This window comes from Petromyzon marinus, chromosome 17 (assembly GCF_048934315.1).
Source record: "Petromyzon marinus isolate PM22_M1 ecotype Great Lakes invasive population chromosome 17, UKy_Petmar_22M1.pri1.0, whole genome shotgun sequence".
NCBI lineage: Eukaryota > Metazoa > Chordata > Hyperoartia > Petromyzontiformes > Petromyzontidae > Petromyzon > Petromyzon marinus.
In genome coordinates, this window is record NC_133683.1 from 22,160,860 (window position 1) to 22,183,815 (window position 22,956).

At 45.2% G+C, this 22,956-nt stretch overlaps 1 protein-coding gene across 5 annotated transcripts in view; it reads left to right on the forward strand.

Moving 5' to 3' along the window:
* The window catches only part of LOC116943154 (1-phosphatidylinositol 4,5-bisphosphate phosphodiesterase beta-1-like), a 169,565-nt gene that overhangs the window by 138,085 nt on the left and 8,524 nt on the right, over window positions 1–22,956 (forward strand). For all 5 annotated transcript variants that reach the window (XM_032955743.2, XM_032955744.2, XM_032955745.2 and 2 more), the window contains 15 exons: window positions 286–356; window positions 667–763; window positions 2,530–2,614; window positions 5,864–5,988; window positions 7,509–7,663; window positions 7,938–8,102; window positions 9,476–9,575; window positions 12,019–12,123; window positions 12,925–13,013; window positions 13,255–13,396; window positions 14,327–14,377; window positions 14,872–15,088; window positions 17,319–17,463; window positions 19,080–19,156; window positions 21,643–21,738. In XM_032955743.2, the coding sequence (XP_032811634.1) occupies window positions 286–356; window positions 667–763; window positions 2,530–2,614; window positions 5,864–5,988; window positions 7,509–7,663; window positions 7,938–8,102; window positions 9,476–9,575; window positions 12,019–12,123; window positions 12,925–13,013; window positions 13,255–13,396; window positions 14,327–14,377; window positions 14,872–15,088; window positions 17,319–17,463; window positions 19,080–19,156; window positions 21,643–21,738 (1,720 nt within the window). The remainder of the gene's footprint in view (window positions 1–285; window positions 357–666; window positions 764–2,529; window positions 2,615–5,863; window positions 5,989–7,508; window positions 7,664–7,937; window positions 8,103–9,475; window positions 9,576–12,018; window positions 12,124–12,924; window positions 13,014–13,254; window positions 13,397–14,326; window positions 14,378–14,871; window positions 15,089–17,318; window positions 17,464–19,079; window positions 19,157–21,642; window positions 21,739–22,956) is intronic.

Sequence of the window (22,956 nt, forward strand, 5' to 3'; positions counted from 1 at the left end):
TGAAACACACAGTGAATGCACCTGTAGTATAAACTGTGAAGCACACAGCTAATTCACCTGCAGTATAAACCAGGGTGGCCTCTGGGCTCGAATCACAAACCTCTGCTGCTACTCGGCCATGTCACTGCCATGTCACGTGTGCTACTGAACATGGAGCGCGAGTGTTGTGCGGACGGACACTTAGCCTTGCAAGGATGGTATTGCTTGGAGGCTGGAGTTCATGCCTATTAATATGCATGTTCTTTTGGGTGATTCTCTTGAAGTAGTGATGCCAACTTGTTACAGGCGATGAGGACGTGGGAAGCGATGATGAAGACTACAATGAAGAGGAACTCAAAAAGGCCAACACAGATGAGGTGCGGTAACACACCGAATCTCAGAATGTCGTATTAAATAGGTAAATACTACACATCAGAGGGTTGTTATTTGCCACAGGGTGGAAGCAGTGGTAACACTCTTCCTTCACAGCAAGCAGAGCCTGGGTTCGATTCCCGGCTTGGATGCCTTGCTGTGAGGAAAGACGTCTCCCGAGTGTGGAAGAGTAGGCCGGATGACAGGGGCTCTCTTGAGCTCTGCTTTAATGGATCCCCTTCCACCAGCAGTGCTGTAAGGAAATAATTTCAGCCCTGTACCTTTGTATTAAATATGAACGCTTTGGATGCTCAGGGAACTGCAAGCATTGAAGCGGGAGCCTCGGAAGAGATGTCCAACCTGGTGAACTACGTGCAGCCCATCAAGTTCGACTCGTTTGAGGATGCCAAGAGTGAGTGTCAGCTTTCATTCCTCATGCGTCATTCTTTTGGCAGTCGCAGTACTTGCTTGAGCAATATGCTCCCCTACAAAGTGGATTGAGGACCCGTTCTTTCTGAATGGAAGGAGCGATGGACTTAAGAATTTGACGATTGGCTATGCGCGACCTATGACCTTAGACCTAGGTCATATGGCTTGTTTTTCAGAATGCCCCGGGGTTATGAGTATGTTATTCGGCGATGCTGCGTTGGCACTGGTTGCGAAACCAGAAATAGCGACAAAACAACTCGCTGCCTGAAAGAGAAAACAAATCTATAATCGGCATCGTTTGGTGTTAACTAGTTCGCCGCCTGGTGAACAACGTGTGTATTGCACTGATGAAAAAATACGTGACCGGGTACTGAAGGGCAAGCTAAAAGAGGCGTGAGGTCACTCGTGCAATGCAGTTTTATGCGGAATTTAAACTCATGTGAAAAAAAGCAGGTTGGGATGGTACTGGAGTGTGCATCTTATGATGGGGATTTTAAAAAAAATCAAGTTTATCAGCAGGGTTGCCAAACCGAGTGCTCCACAATCGTTGTTGTATCTTTATTTGTTGTATCTTTATTTGTGGTATCTTTATTTGCTGTCTTTTGTCGTGGTTTAGTCGCCGTTGATGATTTGAATTTCAATGAGCAGCCTCAACTAGATTTCAACTGTGTAATATTTTTCACATCAAGAATGTAATTTTATTGTCGCATTCGCTACATAGGCCAGTGATATAATAATGCACACTCCGAGATCACAGATTTTCCTGAAAAACGATGATTATTTTTTCCCCGTTTTGTATACGTGATTATTCAAATTGCAAGGGACGTGACATCTGTTGCAAAAGTTGTTGGGTAGGTCACGGAATTGCTCGATCATCTCCGCTCCTGTGAAAGACAGAGCTGCTTGGCAAGGCCGTTGCATGCTTAATCTGGTTTGCTCACTGTCAACAGAACTCAAATAGGTTATTGGATTTGCTCTTACCGCTCTAATGGAAACCTACACATTCACCATTCGATCAAAATCGTTAATGAATCTTAATAAAGGCACGTCGCCCAACATGTTGTCCACTCTTTATAATAAAGGAGCATTCTATGGTTTTCTCACGGCCAGAGTTTGATGCCATGAGCCCTTTAGTCTTAAAATCGACGACGGTCAATGATAATCCGTGGAAGTTTAGTTCGGTCTTAGTCTGTGGATTTTATCAAGTCGTTCAAATAACACAGTTCTGACTAAATTAACACTATTCTCAGTGTTATTGACTCAATGATATCCACAGACTAAGCCTTGACTAAAATGGCACAGGTTGTCGTCGACCACAATGATACTCACAGCTGACTAAATTAACACTGCTTCATGGCCTTATCACAGATTAGCTGCAATTGTGTTGCATACAGATTGACTTAAGGAGGATTTTTCTGTTATTTCTCTTCACAACCTGATGGAAATTGTGATGCCAATGTTCATGTACCTGCATGTAATACAAACAATTAAAACGTTTAAAACATATAGTGATGAAGATAATTTTCAAAATGTAACACTGGTTTTAAAACATTGCTTAAAGTGTTTGCATTATTCTACATAAGAAATCAACTATGTTTTAATTTGACGTGTGGAAACATTCGTTGCTTTCGGCCGTCAGACTTGTGGCACGTGAAATATATTGCGCTCGGGAATTCCACACTTGGTTCAACAAATTCTCGCTTGCCCGAAACAAATGACACGCGAAACTTTCCCTTTTCTCCCGGTCAGAGAGGAACCGAAACTACGAGATGTCTTCCTTCGTGGAGAGCAAAGGCATGGAGCAGCTCACGAAGTGTCCCGTGGAGTTTGTGGAGTATCCTCCCACTGGCGTCGTGGCGTCCTCCCCCCTCCAATCTGGATGATGATGATGATGATTTAAAAGTGCATAGCTTCCCAACACTGGAAGGAAGGGCGTTCCAGACGGCCGCAGAAGCGCACCTGAAAGCGCGCGATGCAGTGAGTTAAATCATGGTCATTACGCTGCTGCGTGAAGGCCTCCACAAGGCACTGTCCACCTGTCATGAGCATGAGATGTAATAATTCATCTAAGACATGCACACGAGCTGATTTCATCGCTCCGTTTCCTATATGAAGGTACTTTTAAATATACTTCCATTACTTGGTTGCTATACCGTCATTGTTATGGCCCATCAGCCATCATTCCTCGTAGCGACGTGTCCTGTCCAAGCCCACTTTTCTTCATATTTTGTTAATGTCCTTTTGTTCATCTTTGTGCCTGTAATTGTACACTATTCAGTTTTAGTTCCATTGTTTTTTGTGAATGACCGTGTTTATGAATCACGCATTGGTACGTGACTTTTATTGTCTCTCCCACTGTTGATTATAGATTGAATTACTTGTAAGCATTTTAATGTCCTTTTTGTTATGTTTTATTCTTAGATTTGTTTTTTTGTCTCATATGAGATGAATCTAATTTGATGCGTAAGCATGCACGACCATTATTGTGATCCGTAATTGATTTTTTTAACAAATCGTTTGAGTAAAATGTGTGTCATTAAACCTCCTCCATTCAACACAGCAAATTAATAAAGTCACGTGAACAAATACTGAAGGATATTTTCAGATTTCTGTAAACTGGATATTTTCAGATTTCTGTAATGATACTGGCTCTAACTACCAGTTAAACGTCGTACCCAATTCGTTAAATGTTCTGACATTGCTTTCCAACAACACACCGGTGGTGCTGAAGCAGTAACAAATGAGTACTTTGTTCACGTGACATCTTTATTAATTGGTTTTGCTGAGTGGAGGAGGATTTATGACACACATTTTACTTACGCAATACATCAGATTCATCTATTAGATTCCCCCCATGCATGGTACAATTTTTGTGGGTTTCACTTAGAGGGCTTGACTCATGGGGACTATTGATTCATCATAATATCGTTTATATAAAAAGCCCAATTTAGCCCCGACTCTTTAAGGAGTGTATTGCATTTGGGATAATTGGCCAATTCCATTCATGAGTGTTTGGCTTGCGGGCAAGAAATCGAGGTTCCCAAAGAAAACGCACCCAGACGGTCGGTTTATTTGGGGTAGAGCCCATTGAGCTATGGCAACGCGGCCAACGTGCCTGGGCTCGTTACCTTGGAGTATGTTCGTACGGGGGGTGGGCGGGGTGGTAACTGTGCACAGGTCGATCCACGGCAATGTTGTTTACAAAAGGTGTTGTTGGTGTGCCACAGGAATTTAAACTTCTCCTGTCGGTTGGTCATCCTTTCCACTAGTGGGCAGTCTTGGACTTCTGCATCGGCAATATTTTGGTACAGCCTTCTCAACTTTTATAAGCTGACCGCAGGCTACTATCCATCGATTGAAATCGATTCTGACACTCGAAACGCACTCATTGCATGGTGTGTTTGCACAATCTTTGCAATGGTCACCAGCTCCAAAGAGTTGGGATTAAGTTTTTTTTTATATTTATGTAATCGCCAAAATAATAAAAAAACAAGGTTACTGTTTTAAGACTAACTTAAATATATTCCTGTTTATCCAGTGCAGTGGGTTTGGCTACATGACTACATAGTAGTAGTATGCCAACATTATTGTGATTAACTTCCACCACCCAACAAGATTGTTCACGTTTGCAAAGATATTATTTGTACGTGCCAAATTATTGATCAAATTCTGACCAATAAAGCTCTCCTGTAGCTCAGCACAAGTCAAAGCCGAATTTAACATCAGCATACTAAGTTTCACTCAAATTGCGTTGAGCTTCTTCGGTTAGTAAGCTTGGACATCGAGTGAGCTTCATCAGGGTGACTTTATGCTACAAGTCATTAGCTTACTCTGCACGATGTCAGGACGCATCTGTGTTGTGCAGCAATCATTGTCTATTGCTGCTATCATCTGAATGTGCACAGAGAAAAATAAAATGCCACGTGCAGAGGATGCCGGGTGTCGAAAGTTGGTGAATTTGGCGAGAAGGAGTTGGTAGTTGTCTGCTGTGCAACGATCGTCGCTTTGTTAGCGTTCCTGTAGAGTTACTAAACTTGTCAAGGAGTTGTCGTCACACAAGTAGGATAGTCTCAGGACCTGTATTAAATACGTTTTTTTTAATCTTAAAAAGTTGAACTTCCTTTTTTTTCCAATCGACTTAATTGCATATCTCATTGCAAACATTGTGGCCATTAAAAAAAAAACTCTTCAAAAATGTTAACCAAGGCAGAATGCAATCGATTTTTGCACTATCAATATTATGAAAAATTCCTTCTCTTAAACGTTGTGAATATGGTATTCAAAACATTTTTTATTGACTTGACCAGGTAGCTCGGGGCTCAGAGCACTGAGCCAGCACCAGGATCTCAGTTGCCCATGATTAAACTAGGTTCCGAAGCGTCGTGAATTGATGGTCTCAGCCCGGTTACCAATAACTGTAGAGAGAAAAAAATGTCATTACGGTTTTTTCTTTCAATTCAATTGGCGAAATTCCAGCTCTGACACAAGGTGATGCATTGCTTTGCGAAAGTTCCGTATAGACACTTCTTCATCTCGTGATATGATGTCGATAGCACAGTCGGAGTTAAAAACTATAAAGGGCAAAGGCGCAGCCCTAGCAATTGCTTGATCTCACCACTGCTAGCCGAATAGCCTCCAACTGGAGGGGGCTCTAGAGAGCCCTACTCAAAAGTTGTTTTAAATCTACTCTTCCACTGTGGCCTGATGTCTTGAAGGTGTAGCAGTACTGCCACTTTACCCCACCACACATGACATAATGATTCACCTTACCCTGGTGCACCGGGTTACACTGCCGGGTGGGCTGAGGCAGGCGGATTTAAGAAACTTGCACCATTGTTTTCACTTGCCGCCAGTTGAACCCCCGCACCCTCCGGATTGCAAGTGCAGCGGGGATAACCATTAGTCCGTTGCAGTATTCCCTACAAATGTACATATTTCATTTAAAAAAAAAGAAACTGTATATGGTGCTAAAACCATTATATATATTTTTTAAACAATCTTCAAAGTACGAGTCTGTTGTGGCACCTTAATCAGCAACTTCTCGACTTGTCCACCGCCATCAACACCGCATCGACTCCTGAAGATACAACAAGACCCAGCTGAGCCGGATCTATCCCAAGGGCACACGAGTCGACTCCTCCAACTACATGCCACAGGTGTTCTGGAACGCTGGCTGTCAGATGGTGGCCCTGAACTACCAGACGTTAGGTGAGCTGCTCTGCTCCACATCACTTGCTTGTTTCGTGCCAAAGCCTTTCCCTAACGCGCCTCTTGTCCCCTGAAACCAGCACGTGGATGTACAAGATAGGACATCGATTTAAAGTTGCTGTATTTTTACTTTAAACTTCTTTCGTGACTGCAGGAATTCATTTTCTATGGTTCTTTCGGTAAAGTCACGTAGATCGAAAAAATAATGACAATAAAATAGTAGTTTGGGTGACTCACCCCCCACTTCCTACCTCTCTGTACTTTGTATAGTGAAGGCAAATAAGTCAGGTTGATTCATGATCCAGTGCTCCCTGATTCACTTTAGTAATTTGCTCACTGCTGCTCAGCTGCCTCTGTATCACTCTTCTACTGCTACTGTAGGGTGAAGGATGGCCAGGACTTGTTCCGATGGTCACTCTCCACTGACGTTAGCTATGGCCGTGAATCAATTTTAGGTCACTAGGTTCACAGCACAGAGCACCGTCCTCGCCTATCCTAGAATAGCCTATTATGATTAACTCGTCTTTTGCCCATCCAAGGACGGGTGTATTGCAGTAAATCTGAAACTTGCAAGCGATAAGCAGACCACGACGTGATATTCAGTGCATTAATGCGTGTGCAGTTTGTAAGGGCGCGGTGACACAGACCTATTTCATTTAAAGGTCATAATCCCTTGTTCATAACGACGTCCTTTTTACTTTGTTGTCTCCATAGCGTTACGGAGATCACGTGACGTGAGGGTTCTGCCTTTGTAGTGAGGGTTGTAAGTTGACGCAGAGGAGGGGGGAGGGGGTGCCTCGCCCCCCCATGCGGAGTGACGTCAGCCGCTCATGGTTAATAATGAGGGGGGAGGGTGCTCCATGTGGAGTGACGTCATCCGCTCATGATTATTAATGGGCGGGGGTGGGGTAGTGTCCAATTGGAGGACGTCACTTGCTCATGATTATTAATGAGGGGGGCTGTTCGATGTGCAGTGACATCACGCGCATTAACCACAGAAATTCCTTGGTGATTATAGTAGGTATTTCGCTAAGATTAAATTCATATTAGTAAAAAGTCTCAATACAGCCGTACTGTGACACATTGAAGACTCGAGCATGCGGGTGTCTTTATGAGGTGCCCAGTCTACCTTCTGCCAGCGGGAGGTCGCTCTTTTTCTGCTGTTGCCCCTGTAATCTGAACCTCCCTTCCACCAACAAGCTTTTCTTTCGACTCTCTGCTCAAGTGGACACTCAAGATCTCCTCTCCTCCTCTTGCTGTGACCGTGTGTTTCCCTTTACGAAATAAGGAAATAAATATATAGTTTTCCCCTGGATGCTCACGTCCCACTATTTTTACAACACCTTGAAATATGGCTGCGTCTATATACGCTGTATACATCCAAACTGTATTGTGTTGGGTTAACCAAGGACAGTTTTTTGTTTCACTCTATGCATATTCACAATGATTTCCGGTAGATGTCCACACTCCTTCACAACCCACACTGAGAACTGATTTCTCTCACCTTCTTCGCCACCCAGACTTGGCCATGCAGCTCAACATGGGCATCTTCGAGTACAACTGCCGCAGTGGCTACCTGCTCAAGCCAGAGTTCATGCGCCGGGCCGACAAGCAGTTTGACCCCTTCACGCAGGACATCATCGACGGGGTCATCGCCAACACCATCTCTGTTAAGGTGTCCCCCGCGTGAACAATGCAAGCGTTGGCACGGGCAGATATTTCAGTATAGGGGCAGGGGTAGACAGTGATTGGAGTGGCAGCATAGGAATAGACGGAGAGCGGTGGTGTCATCCCCTTTGGCGGCCTAAAGCAAAACAAATATTTTGAGGCCCCCACTTTCAATGTACACACTTTTCATGAGATGACAGAAGGGAGGAGATATAGACAAGAGATATTGAGATGTAGTAAGATGAGAGAAATTCTCTGTGTGCGCATCTGCTGCGCTTCAGGTGATCTCGGGCCAGTTCCTGTCGGACAGGAAAGTGAGCACGTACGTGGAGGTGGATATGTTCGGATTGCCCGTGGACACCAAGCGGAAATACAAGACTCGCACCAGCAAAGACAACAACTCCATCAACCCGGTGTGGGAAGAGGACCCCTTTGTCTTTGATAAGGTCAGTCCACTGCTTTTCATTTCCTTTTATTAAGACGCAAAATAAACTGGCACTGCTCAATTATTGCAATAATGAAAAAAGATCTTGAAATTACACTAAGAAGCAGCATTCCCCCCCCCCCCCCTACTGTGACAAGAAGACAGGATGCTCCTGATAAAATTTTTATTTATAATTGGTGAACCTTTCCTGAGTAAACAATAATAAGAATTTATGATGGGCTTAGGCCAGATATCCCACCTGTTGGCACCATGTTTGATTGAAATACTATATTGGTACCAACGTTTATTTGATGACGAATGAAAGCGCTCTCTAAAACTACTAAACAAATATATTGTTTATGTTACCAGGTAAGACCCACTGAGCTATGCAGCTCTTTTTCAGATGCGACCTGGCCACAAATGATAGCTCAACGAGGTGGCTTATCACGTGGACATTTATAGCAGCCAAATAATCTAAACGCATGCTTCTAAATGTGAAGGGGAAAACCAAAGTATCTGAAGAAAAATCCACGTGACCACAGGGAGAGAGACCATGCAAAACTCCAGATATACAGCAGGCCTCAGGGTTGGGATCGAACCCACGGTCTCCTGTATACCAGGAGAGGTAGTTAACATTTAATCGCCGTGGCAGGATGTTAACGGTAGTGCAGCCTGAAACATGATACCTGGTCACTTGCAACTCCGATTTCATCATCCATGATGATGGCCAAGGAATACAGCATTGAAATCAGATCATGTGCAGATGCCAAGCTGATTGTTACATTCGCAGAACCCATGAGAGAATGCGACGACTTGGGGAGGCCTTCGTCCAGCAGTGGATTTATCTTGGCTGATGGTGATGATGAAGAAGAGTGATACAACTTTCCGTTATGTGGGTTATCCCATGTCTTATTGACTTCATGAAGATATTTGTGCCAATAAAGTTTGGCCACTGCAGGCGGTATGCAGAGAACAACATTTAAAGTGAATGAAATCCAGTGACATGCCATCAGGTGAAGGACAAGCACACCAGCGACTTGGCAGGAGAATGAGAAGTGCTCGAAAAAGGATAGAATAGGCAAGATTGGCAGATGGAGGAGACAACATTCTCAAAAATAAAACGTTTTTTGTTCGGAGGGAAGGAAACTGAGAAATCCAAGGCAAAAATGAGGTTTACAGATAATGTTGTTGAGGCTTTGAGAAATAAGGGAGAGGACTGGAGAGTAATGGAGACAGAAAATGAAAAGAGTGGAAAGTATGGAGAGATGTTTTTGCTCAACCTACCCAGACAGTGCCTGGACATAGAGACCAACAAAGACCACATTGGAATGACCACGATGACGGTTGACCATGGCTGGCGGTCGTGATGACGAGTATGCGTGGTTGTGTCTGCAGGTGGTGCTGCCCAGCCTTGCGTCACTTCGCATCGGGGTGTTTGAGGAGGGTGGGAAGTTCATCGGACATCGCATCCTGCCTGTGTCTGCCATCCGCCCTGGTGAGGGGAGGGCTGCACACTTGATTCAGAGAATTAAAAAAACCCAACCAAAAATAAACCACCGCAATCGTCATTCACCCTGCCTCTGTGATTGAACAGTAGCACGTTCAAAGCGTTTGACTACTGCGTAGGTGTTTAGCGGTTGCGCTGTACAGCTCTCCAATGTTTTTCGTGTTGAAATCTGTGCCTGTCGGCATGCGCTAAATATTCGACTCCTGAAGAAACTCCCTGCTCTTAGAGCAAAACGTCGGACAACGTCCCAAATAACAAGTGGTACAACCCCAAAACGAATCCAAGAGATACATAACATAGTAAATCAATGTCACTCAGTGCATCATCTCTCTGGCATTGCTAAATTGAGTGCTTCATTTGTCCTACGAGCTGGGTATATATTGTATGGCAACAGCGTGGAGAGTCCTTCATGCAGAAGTGTATTGATTATGGCTGCTGCTGCTGCTGCATCTGCTGCTGAATGATGATGATGTCCAGTGGAAAAATTGGCTCCCACCATATGAATGTGGAATTCCCACTCTTGTTGTTTTCGCCAGCGACCTGTCAATCACAAGTGGCATTGCCGGAAACATTACACTAATGTGTGTGTCTTTATTTAACAAGGCAGTTGTCAATGGTGGCAGTGGGAGCAGTTCATTCAGTATTTGCTTACTTGGCAAGAGTTGTTATTTTCATTTTGAGCAAATCTTAAAGAACTTTAAATTAATGCATTGTTTTTGTCATTATGCTCGTTTTTCCAGGAAAGCCTCACTGCATCTCACAAATCTTTTTCATGAGGGTCTTGCCAATGTATTATTATGGTTTGTGGGTAGGGGGGGGGCAATAGTTGTTGTGTATGTTCTATTTGAGTAACGACTTAAGATTAACTGCAACATACTGCTCAGAGCCGCTGGAGAGCTGCAGGATCTGGCCTTAAAATGTGTGGGAACCAAAGCATTTCTGTCTCTCCACGACTTCCCCCCTTCCCCCCCTCAATCAATCTTCATAGGCAATTCAACGTGTGGCTAGGATGATAAACGATGATTCCATGATCAGCTTTGAACCGGTGATTTTGGGTGTAATCTCGTGAGCACTAACTATATATAAAAAAGCACCATTTGGCATCAACTGTCACACGCAGCGCAGCTTCCGAATCCTCTTCACGCTGTCTGCTGAATGATCACTGCGTCTCGCAGTCTGCGTATTGCCGCCATACATCAGTACTGAAGTGGCATTCATTCATTCGTGGACCTCATAACGTTCACTTCTCTGCCTTCCGGCCCCCAGAATGATTATCGCTTTTGTCTGCCGTCAGCTCGAAAGGTAGACGCAGTGTACCCGGCGCCCATGAAAAATATTAATTGTGTTATGATTTGCCTCTCCCAAGTACCCCCTGCCACCAACTCAAGTCGATAAATTGTTCCGATTCATGTTTAAAATGAGTGTTTTCTACGTCGTGGTCAATGTCATGTGGATCGTGAGGGTTATTTGACCGTACTTCATTCCCCTGGTTTGAATGTGTTTGTGAAGCTTGGGAGCATTGATGTGGGTGGGAGCGGAGGCATAGAAGTATCATATAACTTGACTTAAAGCTCGTGTCCTCTATGTGGCGGCGGCGGCTCTACGATCTTACATTGACTTGCTAATCTCTCACAATACAATGGCCACCTCCATGCCCTCGCCGTGGAGGTAGATCTCCGATCTTACATTGACATGCAAATTTCTCACATTAACATAACTAGCCCCGCCCACTTCGTTTACGACCCTTGGGCTACACCCATTCCACACCTTTAAGACAGCTTGCCGCAGCAGCTTCACCCCTTTTCTCTCCTGATGACGATTGCTTGCGTTGCGACCGAAACGTCGTGATAGTTTTTATTATTTTTTATTCACACTTTATTTTCATTGTTATTTTTATTATATTATTGTTATTTTTCCTATCTACGTGACTTTACCGAAAGAGCCAAAGAATATCATATAACTGTGACTTTTGCTGCACTGCTCTCTGCTGCTTTCACAATGTGGCCCCACAGCAAGCCTATAATACCTGTTGTGCATGGTGCTCACCCATCCACGCACAATTCAGGCTCAACTCATGCTTGGCATGAGATATCTGATGAGATTGGGAGCGTTCCGTGTGATTTGGACAAGTCAGATGTCATCGTCATTGTCATCGTTGTCTTTCTCTTAACCACAGTGGTTGTGGGGGCTCCACTGATGGCCTGGCTGTCAACTCTCTCCACTTTTACCTGTCCTTTTTAGTCTTTGCCAGGTGTTGTCCAAACTTATTAGTCCATGTTGTCACAAAAAATATCTATTGTCACGTGTGCGATTTGATGCAAGTGTTGTGGCCGCCTGAATCAATAATCGATGCTTTGTTTTTTGTGCCCACTAGAAATGCCACCTCTGATTTGTTTGGCACGCTTGGCTTGGCACGGTTTGTTTATTCCAGGTTTTCACCACATTTGTCTGCGAAATGAGAGCAACCAGCCGTTGAGTCTCCCTGCAATTTTCGTTTTCATTCAAGTCAAGGATTATGTCCCGGTCGCCTTTGAGAGTGAGTATGGGGCATCTTGTGACCTTGGCTGTTTCCTGTCTCTTTCCATCGATCACAGGCACTGATCTTGTAGACCTCTGCCCCAGTTGCGTCTATGACTGAAGAATTCCAGGCGCATGATCCTTCTGGCCTTGACCATCATGTTCTCTGTAACATTAAGTAAATAAGCCTGCCCCCTTTCCCACTTTATTGTATTTAAGGTCATTATGCACAGTGGTTGAAAAACATTGCCACTAATCCCGATGAGTTGAGCCTATTGTGCTGAGTATTTATTTTAGATAAATGCTACTTTGAATGTGCAAGAAAGGCATTGGAGTTCGCTCGTGGTGGCCACGGAAATCGTGAATTTCAATAAAGTACGTACAATCTTGGAAATGGCTAGGGAGGAGTGGGGAGGACTATAGAAACGCGTTCGATTTGGTGTGCCTTAAATGTACTTTAAACAATGCTATGAAATCTCACTGAAGATGAATGCGCCAAAATTGTAGCCTTAGTTTTAAGTACTGCGAGGTGATTGAGTGGAAAGGTTCCCAAACATGGCAATGTGAATTAAAACCTTGGCCAGCATTATTTCATCCGCTCATCATAATGAGCACCACCTAGTAAAGCTTTCCCTAAGGACAGACTGGTCCCTGCCAAATGAATGTAGAATTTACATCACTGGTTGTAGACTTCCATCAGTATAAATAATAATTGCACATCATTAAATTGAGCAAGGGGTGACTGTAACTTAAATTTCTGATTTGAATTCTGCAATTTCAAAAATAACCACGTGTCTTTATTTGTGTTATCTCTTTAAAGATTTCATCAGCGGATTGTCAAACCCCATAATGTACCAGGGGTTGATGGAGCAGCGAGCCAAGCAGCTGGAGTCTCTCACCATGGACGAGGTACGAATTTAAAAATAATCTTCAACGATGATCAGAGCGTTGAAATGGCACTGCTGTTTCCTGGGTTTGACTCCAGCCCGCTGTCTGGTTAAACCAAGCTCTTAAGTGTAGAGAGGATTTTAATTGTGAAATTAATCCATCGTTGCATGTCCCAATAGACATTTGTTGTATGACCATTATCATCAGGGTAGTCACTGCTGTATGTTGACGGTGAGCGTATGATGGGCGCCGCGTGGAGCAGGACCAGGTGGACAGTCAGGCTGCACCGCAGGCTCCTCAGACCCCACAGCGGCCAAGCCCAGGCCCTCGGCCTGACCCTGTGGCCGCACCGCGAGACAGACACAGGGCCAGCATCACCAACCCGCCAGACTTGCTGGGCCTCGGTACGTGGCCACATCCACACTCCTGCCTCTAGAACACATGGAGGTCCTGCCTCTAGAAAACATGGAGCTCCTGCCTCTAGAACACACAGAGCTCCTGCCTCTAGAACACATGGAGCTCCTGCCTCTAGAACACACAGAGCTCTTGCCTCTAGACCACATGAAGCTCCTCCCTCTAGAACACATGGAGCTCCTGCCTCTAGAACACATGGAGCTCCTGTCTCTAGAACACATGGAGCTCCTGCCTCTAGAACACATGGAGCTCCTGCCTCTAGAACACATGGAGCTCCTGCCTCTAGAACACATGGAGCTCCTGCCTCTAGAACACATGGAGCTCCTGCCTCTAGAACACACAGAGCTCCTGCCTCTAGAACACATGGAGCTCCTGCCTCTAGAACACACAGAGCTCCTGCCTCTAGAACACATGGAGCTCCTGCCTCTAGAACACATGGAGCTCCTGCCTCTAGAACACATGGAGCTCCTGCCTCTAGAACACATGGAGCTCCCGCATTTATAACACACAGAGGATTCATTATATCTCGTTCCTCTCAGACATAACATCCACATATAAAGATGTCAGAGCGACACTGCGATTGTATAAAGTAATGCAATACAAATGGAAAAGTAGTCGGGCATGGATATACGCTCTCACAAAGGCTTTTCAAAGTCTTACTACACGGTGTTTTCTGAAGATTGGATTTGAAAGATGAAGGCATAATATAAATGTAAACAATAGGAACGATCTAAGATTATTCTCACAACATCAACTGATATACAGGCTTACATTGCATCCAGTTTGAGGTTCTCACTTATACAACCTTGAGTAACTGAAAAAAGTAATGTTCATGGCCCACTAACGCTATATTAAATTTAAGTTGGTGTGGCCATTTCACGTTTGACAGCAATGTATTGTCCTGTGTGGGGGTTTCACAGGCCTGTCCCCGAAAGTTGATAAAAGATGCAGCATTGATGAGCATTTTCAAGGTGAGTGTTCAGAGTAATTATACTTTGTCTTTCCTGCATTTTCCTGCATCCCACACTCTCCTCTGAAAAGGAAAGTCTTGGTCTAAGGCTTGTTTAAATGGAGGATATGTATGTATGCATGTGAGTTCATGGTTCATGCTGCGGTTCTATTAACCATAAGCACTCGCGGTGGACATTACAGATCCTGTAACGTTATTCGAAAACTAGTGGATCATATATATCGGCGCCATTGTTTACAAATTTCCAAAACCTGAAAACAGATTTTGCCAACTTTTAAAAATTGTCAAAACCGCATCACAAAATCGCCCCCCACGGTAGATGATACCCAATCGCAGGGCACTACTGCAGACCCCTCGGTGTCGTGGTGTATGGACATTCTCCACTGGGCGGGGGTTACCTTGGCTAGGCCGTGAGGCGCTTTGAGACGCTGAGGTGTTTCAGCAAGTGCCACTGTGAATGAAAATCCTTTCGCGATGGCTCGTGGCTTTTCACAGCGGACGTGCGCCTCGCAAGTCTGGACGACCTTAAGTGCAACAAGCTGTTCAACAAGATGTCCAAGCGGCACATGAAGGAGCTGCAGGATCTGCAGAAGAAGAACGGCAAGAAGGCGGCCGACCTGATTAAGGAGCAGTCGTCGCAATTGTCCGAAATGCAGTCGGGCATGCTCAAGAAGAGAGCGTCTTTTGAACGGCAACTCTTCAAGGGAAGGAGGTGAGGTGTCGGGTCGCGCAATCGCGATGGGTTTGGCGCGGCCCCTCACCCTGCCCTGTACCGAGAACGTCTGTTCTCACTGTTCAGTAACAGGAGTTCAAGTTTATTTTGTTGAACCAGGCAAGAACTCTGCAGGCCACGACAGTGTCATTTGGAAGAGTTAACCTGCCTCTAGAACACACAGAGCTCCTGCCTCTAGAACACACGGAGCTCCTGCCTCTAGAACACATGGAGCTCCTGCCTCTAGAACACATGGAGCTCCTGCCTCTAGAACACACGGAGCTCCTGCCTCTAGAACACACAGAGCTCCTGCCTCTAGAACACATGGAGCTCCTGCCTCTAGAACACATGGAGCTCCTGCCTCTAGAACACATGGAGCTCCTGTCTCTAGAACACATGGAGCTCCTGCCTCTGTCTGTCCACCACAGTTGCCGGTGCTGTCCACCAGCCAGCGCTATTACACTACATATGTAACAAATCAAGTAAGCTCAAACTCAATCCGCAATCTCACAACATCTATATCTCTTGTCTATATCTCATCTGTCATTTCCCTAGTCGTTTATCTCTTCTTTATGTCTTAATATGTATGTTGAACTTCTATTGCACCATACATAGCCAACCATGTTAATCAGAGGTGTGGGGGGAGGACAATAAACTAAACACAAAAAGCAGTTCTAAAGAAATTAGTTTCCAATCTAGATTTAGAAGTGCATAGCTTCAGTGGCTTCCTAATATCGAAGGAAGAGCTTCCAGACGGCCGCAGAAGCGCATCCGAAAACAAACGATGCGGTGACCGCCATTGTTCGATAGCTCGCCAAAAGTCGGTGTGAGGATGACGGGATCAGCGAGGAACTGTGGTTCATGTGTGGCGAGCACTTTGTGTGTACCGAGCGCGACCCTGTAATGTATTCTGCCATCACAAATTGAAAGGAGAGGGGGGCCACCCAAAAAATGACTTCCGTGCCAGAACCCCCAGTGGGCATGGCACCACCAATGGACCTCATTCGTACGGCCGTGCGTCTTCCAGAGCGCAGTGTGCCAGTGCGCTCATTGCAGAATTTCCCAGCAGAGGGTAGCACAGAGCTGCCGGGCAAATCTGTCCATTCGCGGGCTAATGCAGCTGCCAATTGTGTTCAAAACACACAAGCCAAAAAAAATATGCTGGAGGAGTTATTGCCATTATTAGTGCCCCCCCCCCCCCTGCAAGGACCCCCTCGGAGGTTTATTGGAGGAGCACGGCACGCTGCGCTAATAATAAAAGTGGTATGTCAACAAAACACAATGGGCGCCTTGCAGGACAGGCCCCCCCAACCACTGGGGGGGGGGGGGGGGGGGGGGCTTCGGAACGACTACAAAGCGGCGATGTCGTTTGTGGGAAATGCGTCAACAGATTTCCTTTGTAGCGGCGATGTCAATTACCGCTTGCAGTGATGGTCACACACTGCTCCGGTTGGATCATTATGTGCTCGTTGTCCAATTTGCGGAAATTTGGATGAATTTCCCGCTTTGCTTCCTTCCTAATAAGCGGGTGAGGCATCTTGATGCTGTTCTTGTGTTGCCAACTAATACCGAGTGTAAAAATACTCCCCCGAATGAAACGGTCCTGCCGATGGTAATTTTGGTGACCTATTTATGAAAGTGACGATGATGGGCAGTGACTTTATTATGATAATGGTGAGCACTTTTGGTTCACTATCCAGGGCTTCAGATGCATAATTGAAGAGATGAAAAAAAAGGGTTTTCCTGAAGGGATATCCCTTCAAGTGATAATTTTATTCATACACTATGGGCACATTTCCCCACACTCCTATGAAGGAAAATGTTAATTTCGTTAAACGGGTCGTGAAGTAATATTTTAAATAACATACCAAAGTATGAAATTGCAATTAGTTTTGCATTACGTCTTGAAATATTAACTGACAAAAATGTTTTACTTTTTTCCACCTGCTGAAACGATGGTCAAATTATTTTTCTTTAACCCCTCCCACTTTCGCTCCACCAGGCAGTGTCAATGGACGCACCACAGTTAGTCAATGGGCAGGTTGCAAAGGGTGGGCCAAAGCGTGGGGGTCATCCCACCACTTCCACAACGTGTGGCCAGCATGCGTGAGGGTAAAAGGGGCCCTCGAGGGGGCTACCTGTAGTAGTGGAGGCCTTTTCACCAACAGTCGTGTGAGCAAGCAATTGCAGGGCTGCACCTGAACCTCCTCATTGTGTGTGCGCGCTGCAGTGTGGATTGCAAAGAGCCGTACGTGGACTCGGAATTGAGCCGCTCCTTGACCGAAATGCGGAAGAAGCAGCAGGATGATCTGGTGCTGCTGAGGCAGGATCACTATGCTCAGGAACTGCGCAAGAGGGGGCAGCACAATGCACAGGTGGGCACGGGCAGCAGATCGAGGCGTGAGCTCGTATGGCACAGAATGATAGAGGCTCTGCATTCAGCAGCCGATGGACATCTCCACGTTGCGCCCGATGACTTCACTTGCAATCGCATGCGATGTATGTGCTTGTATGTGGAACTTCTTTCGCGCTGCACGTAGCCAACTGTACCAATCGGAGGGGCTATATCCTTGTCTGTTGACATGTTATCAAAATAGTACACTCTGTATCTGTTTAATGTTTGTGTAACTTTAATGTGATCACACTATGATCACTTTAAAAATAATCTGATGAGCCGACGTACGCTGCAAGGAATGTATTGTTTTACATTGATTTATGTTTATGTTTTTTAAAGGTGAAACTTTAAACACCTTAAGCGGGCGCGTGATGTGAATGCATCGGGGAATGGATTCAAATTTGATTCTCACGCTCACGGCTTAATTGCAGCCTGGTTTTGTTTATCCGGCTTGGCCACCAGCACAATATGTCATGACCCACCACACCACATCCAGTATAACTCTTGTTATAGCTTTGGCTACCAGTCATGTGCCTGCTGCAGTCTACCAGCGACTGATAACATATTCAGGGAAAAAAATATCCCTGCCTACACTCACGATGATGCACACATCAAATTGTGCGTTTATGAATCCGTTAATGACAATGTATGCAATGCACTTGCAAGTGATGAGCTAGGTTTTTTGGTGTGACGTAAACAACATTCTGCGAACAAAAGTGAAGTCACAATAAGCAAATATTCAATTCCATTCTTGCATACGGCGATACCTTTGGGTGCTAAATGCCAATGTCGAGGTCTGTTAGCCATGAGAGGGCTTCAGGAGAGAGTTTCGAGCGGTTTTGCTGTTCCTCCTCCTCCTCCGTTGAAGCAGCACGGACGACAGTGGCTTACTGTGTGTGGTCTAAGTTTGGGTTGCATGGCCACAATCGTACTGCCACGGCTTGTCATTGATTTTTCCATTTACGAAGGAGACGTGTGCATCGCCTGTTGATGTTTTGGCAATATTAACGGTAGTTGGCATAGTGCACCCTGATCAGTAAGTCTAATATAGCTAAGGAATTACATGACTGTCTCTGTGAATTCCATATAACTTGGTGGAATTTGTATGGGCTTTACATTCACGCTCACGTATTTTACAAAACGATTTTTGACCTCTGTGGAACACACGTAAACACCTGGAAAGGGAATTGCTAAAGCAGGATAGTTAGAGTCATCAAGGGCTAAAACATTAACTTGTTTCATGAAGAAGGGAACACTGCCTCTCTACGATGCCAAAACATCTCCGATTATATATATATTTCCTCTTTAGGCCAGTGTTGTGGATTAATGTATTGAATGTTGTGCTGTAATGTACGTGTGCACTACTGCAAACCCGGCCTTCTTCTTTCCTGCAGATTAATGGCAGCATATTAAAGATGTAATTTTAGATTTGTTAAACCGCACTGCCAACCCAGTAGTTTCGTTTAACCTGCTTCGTGAAATGCTGAGGACGCACTTTGATGTTGCCCACAATTTAAATTTATATCCGGTATGTGGTTTTTTTTTCTTCATTTTTTTGCTAACCTCATATATATTTTTTTCTCTCTCTCTCTCTAGATTTATGAGAAGCTGCTGGAGCTGGCTCAAGAGAGCTACGCGAGCCTACAGAAGAAGCTGAAGGACGTGTGTGAGAAGTAAGCCCGGCCGGAGAATCGCTCACACTGTGTAACCGGACTGCTGCCATAGCACACGTGTCTTAATAACTTTCCTCACTGTGTATAACCACATGTCGCACAACGATACATTTCATTTCTCACGAATGCATCTTCCGAGAATTAACCGGCGCACGTTGCTGCAGCTGTTTTATTTTGTTATTGATGAAATCAAATTTTAAGCTCAATAAGTGCACACGGTCTGCACTTCTCTTTGCACCGATAGGCGCATGCTTGCTGTCGCACTGCGAGGCAGAAAGAGAAACGTATGGATGAGAGAACATTGCAGCTGCAGAGGCATGAGTTCGACTGTGAAGAAAAGGAAGTGGACTTGGGGAATCACACAGAGGAGGGAAGCACACCCTAGAGGCCGTCCTCCTTGGAGATGTAGCTAAGAAATCAGCCCGTGTGGACGTGCAATATGGGTTGTTGCATTGCAGGGCCACGAGAGATGGGGGCAGCTTGGAGAGGCCTTCCTTCATCTGTCGGTGAATTGATCGTGCCGATGTTGATGATTCATGCGCACAGAGTGTTCACAGTTCCTTTAGCAAGAACCAGACCAGTAATCCCGAGATGGTATCCCTTTTGTAACCTACCGCACATCTGCAACGAATGAAGTGATCAAGCGGGCAGTAACCTATGCCCTGTCCTGGCCTATGTGACGATTAGGGTTGCAGTGTGCACATTTACAGACGAGCCATTGTCAAGTGAGCTCATCGGTTAGTTACCTTCTCAAATCGCAGCCAGTGAGAGACCCAGAAGATGGAATGTAATCCGTTAAAGCGCGAGAAAAGAGGCAAGTGATAGCGTTCTATCTGTCGGAAAGAGAAACGCAATCAGGCAGAAGAAACATAACCACACAAGCCAGTGAAAGTGTTCCGTTCGGCCATGAAATGAAACGTAATGGAACAATTGGCAGGGCAGGACAACAATATAACATTGTACCTCTTTGTCACTGGGAGTGCATAGACATTTTAATTTTCTTCTGGTTACAGATGCATCATAAAACGAATCAATAGTTGGCCGTTCATGGTGTGTAGGTTGTCGTGGTTGTGCTGTGAAGCGTTCTGGTATTTTCGGTTGTGCTGCTTGTTGTTTGGCGTGATGTCCGACGTTTCGCGATGCCCGCTGTGGAGCTTATTCATATCGAACTGAAGAAGCTCCCAGCAGCACGTGGGGCAAAACGTTGGACATAATGCCGAACAAGACCCGAAAACACATCGGAGAGCAAGCGTATATCCCGTATATATAAAAAGAAAGAGTTGAGGATTTCTTATCAATGCTTGCGTGAAAAATAGCAAAGCTTTAAAATGTTTTTTTTTAATTTCAGATATCAGAGAAAGTGCATTCTCTTGTATTGTGTACACCGAAGTCTGGGATTTACTGCATTAAATTATGTTTTTTACAGGATCAGAAATGAATTTTCCTGCTTCAGCTGCAAAAAATTTAGCATTCAGGAGCCTCCTTTTCCATTTTGTGCTTATTCCTGCAAAAATTCCATATATTTGGCATTCCTTCTTTTAAACGCTTCCCATGGGGATTTATTGATAGGGGGCGGAGCTCTGAAATGTCTATCGGGGGATTCATTAAACTCCACTTTATTTTGAAAAATGACCCGGTTCGGGTTTTCTAGAGAACCCGCGCCAGGTGTGGCCAACGCAGGTTATTTTAATGATGGATCGCCCTCCGCACATTTCACATTAAACTCCGTGGCTTCTTACCTGACGTGGCTGCGATGAAAAACTTGAAGCGACTCATTTTTCTACGTAAGGAGCAATTCAATCCCCCACCCACCCACCCACGCTGCCCCATCCCTCCCCCGCAACCCACCACCCATGTGGGTCACTGCTGTGACATGCACGTGCTCCTTGTCACCTCCTTCCAGGATGACGTCAGTACAGAGAGCAAAGCGCCATGCTCTTGCCAGATGCAGTCGCTCAGCTCATCTTACGCCAATGAAAGCAAAGCGTGGTTTATCACCGTACAGGAATGTTAATCAGTGTTTGCGCTGAAATGTTGTCATCATGCCCCCCCCCCCCCTCACCTCCCCAACCTCCTTGTGCAACATATATTCGTGATTGTCATTTATTAGACGATCATTAACATTATTAAACGTAAGCGTTATTATTTATTTATCCAATATGGTTAGGGTGGCTTGGCAAGAAAGTACTGTCTTCCAAAATAAATGGCCAGCCTGGAATTGTAGGCCTATAGACCCTCTGGAGGGTGCCTCTTGACTGAGCTCCTAGTGGCGGCCCTTCCACCAGCAGTGGCGTTTGCAGGCAATTGCAGCGCCGTACCTTTACCCACCGTCTACCTACCACCTAAAGTGGCAACACTTGGCCAGAAACGAGCAATTCATCGCTTACAACTCCACACAACTGGCACGCGTGGTCAAGTCGCGGCAGATCATCGGGTTTTTTTCGTCCTCGTCATTGACGTTGTCGCCCGTGCCCTCTGCGTCGCAGAGAGGAGAAGGACACGAGGAAGCAGATGGACACGGTTCGCCAGGAGCAGCTGGAGAACGCCTCCAAGGATGTGAAGGACAAGAAGGAGCTGGAGAGGTAGGCTCCTGGGGGAATGTGCCGACTGTGGGGCGGCTCGATGGCAAGGAGGCCCCCCCTCCTCGCCACGGCTGGCTCAGCTAGCAGCTCTCCCGTGCAGCTTTAGAACGCGCACGGTAGAGGGCAGCCCGCGTTGCCAGGCAGGTTGAGCAAGTCTCACGGCCCTGTGGGGGCCCATTCCTGCGTTGGTGAATGATCCTTTTCTTGTGATGTTTGGTAAAAAAAAAATGCATAAGGCAAAGGATTGGCAATTATCAGATGCTTAATTGCCTCAGCAATTCAAAGCTGCTGAGATCACATCTCATAATCATTCCAATTGCCCTGCTGCAGTTTGGTCAAGGGGACCCACAATGACAGCTCTCCCTGTGCAGCAAAGGTGTACGTTAGCACGGGCTTGCAAATGGCATAAGCCAGGCGATGTATTTCAACGAAATTGTCAAGATGTGAATTTAGTTTGAAGTGTCTCCATACTCAAATGAGCTTCTGTGGGTGCTCATCATATTGTTTGTCCTGATCCTTTGGGAGAAATTCCATATTGGTATGGCAGGGGCTAGTGTACAAGTGGACTGTTTTCATAACTAAATTGATGCACAATTGACGATAAACTTATTTGATAAATAAATGTATATACTCAGCAGGTCCGTCAAATGACATTGTGGCCATAATTGGGGAAAAAGTATATATATAACAAGTGATGTTTTGGGCAATGGCACTTCCTCATGGCATCAAAATCAGAAGAGCCATTACCTGAAATATCACCTGTTTATATGTTTCATTTGGGACGCCACGGTGGCGGGATGTTAACTACCTCGTCTGGTACACAGGAGGTCGTGTGTTCGATCCCGACCGTGACGCTAGTATATTTGGAGTTTGCATGTTCTCCCTGTGGTCGTGTGGACTTTTGTTTGGGACCTCCGGTTTAACCCTCCACGTGATGCGCCATTTCCTTGAGCTATCATCTGTGGTCAGGTCGCTTCTGATAGTTAAGTTTAGTTTGTAATTTTAAGACATTGCTATAGACAAATGTGTGTGTTTTTTTTTGGTAATTGCCAATGCAGCATTACCAAATTATTTGTTTAATTTTTTAAAATATTATTTTGATATGCTTGTTTTATTTTTAAAGCAGTGCTATTAACAAATGTGATTCACACATAGATTTTCTGCACATGCACGCATTAATTAAACTCTGTAAATGGAGAATGGCAATAAGCTTTAGAA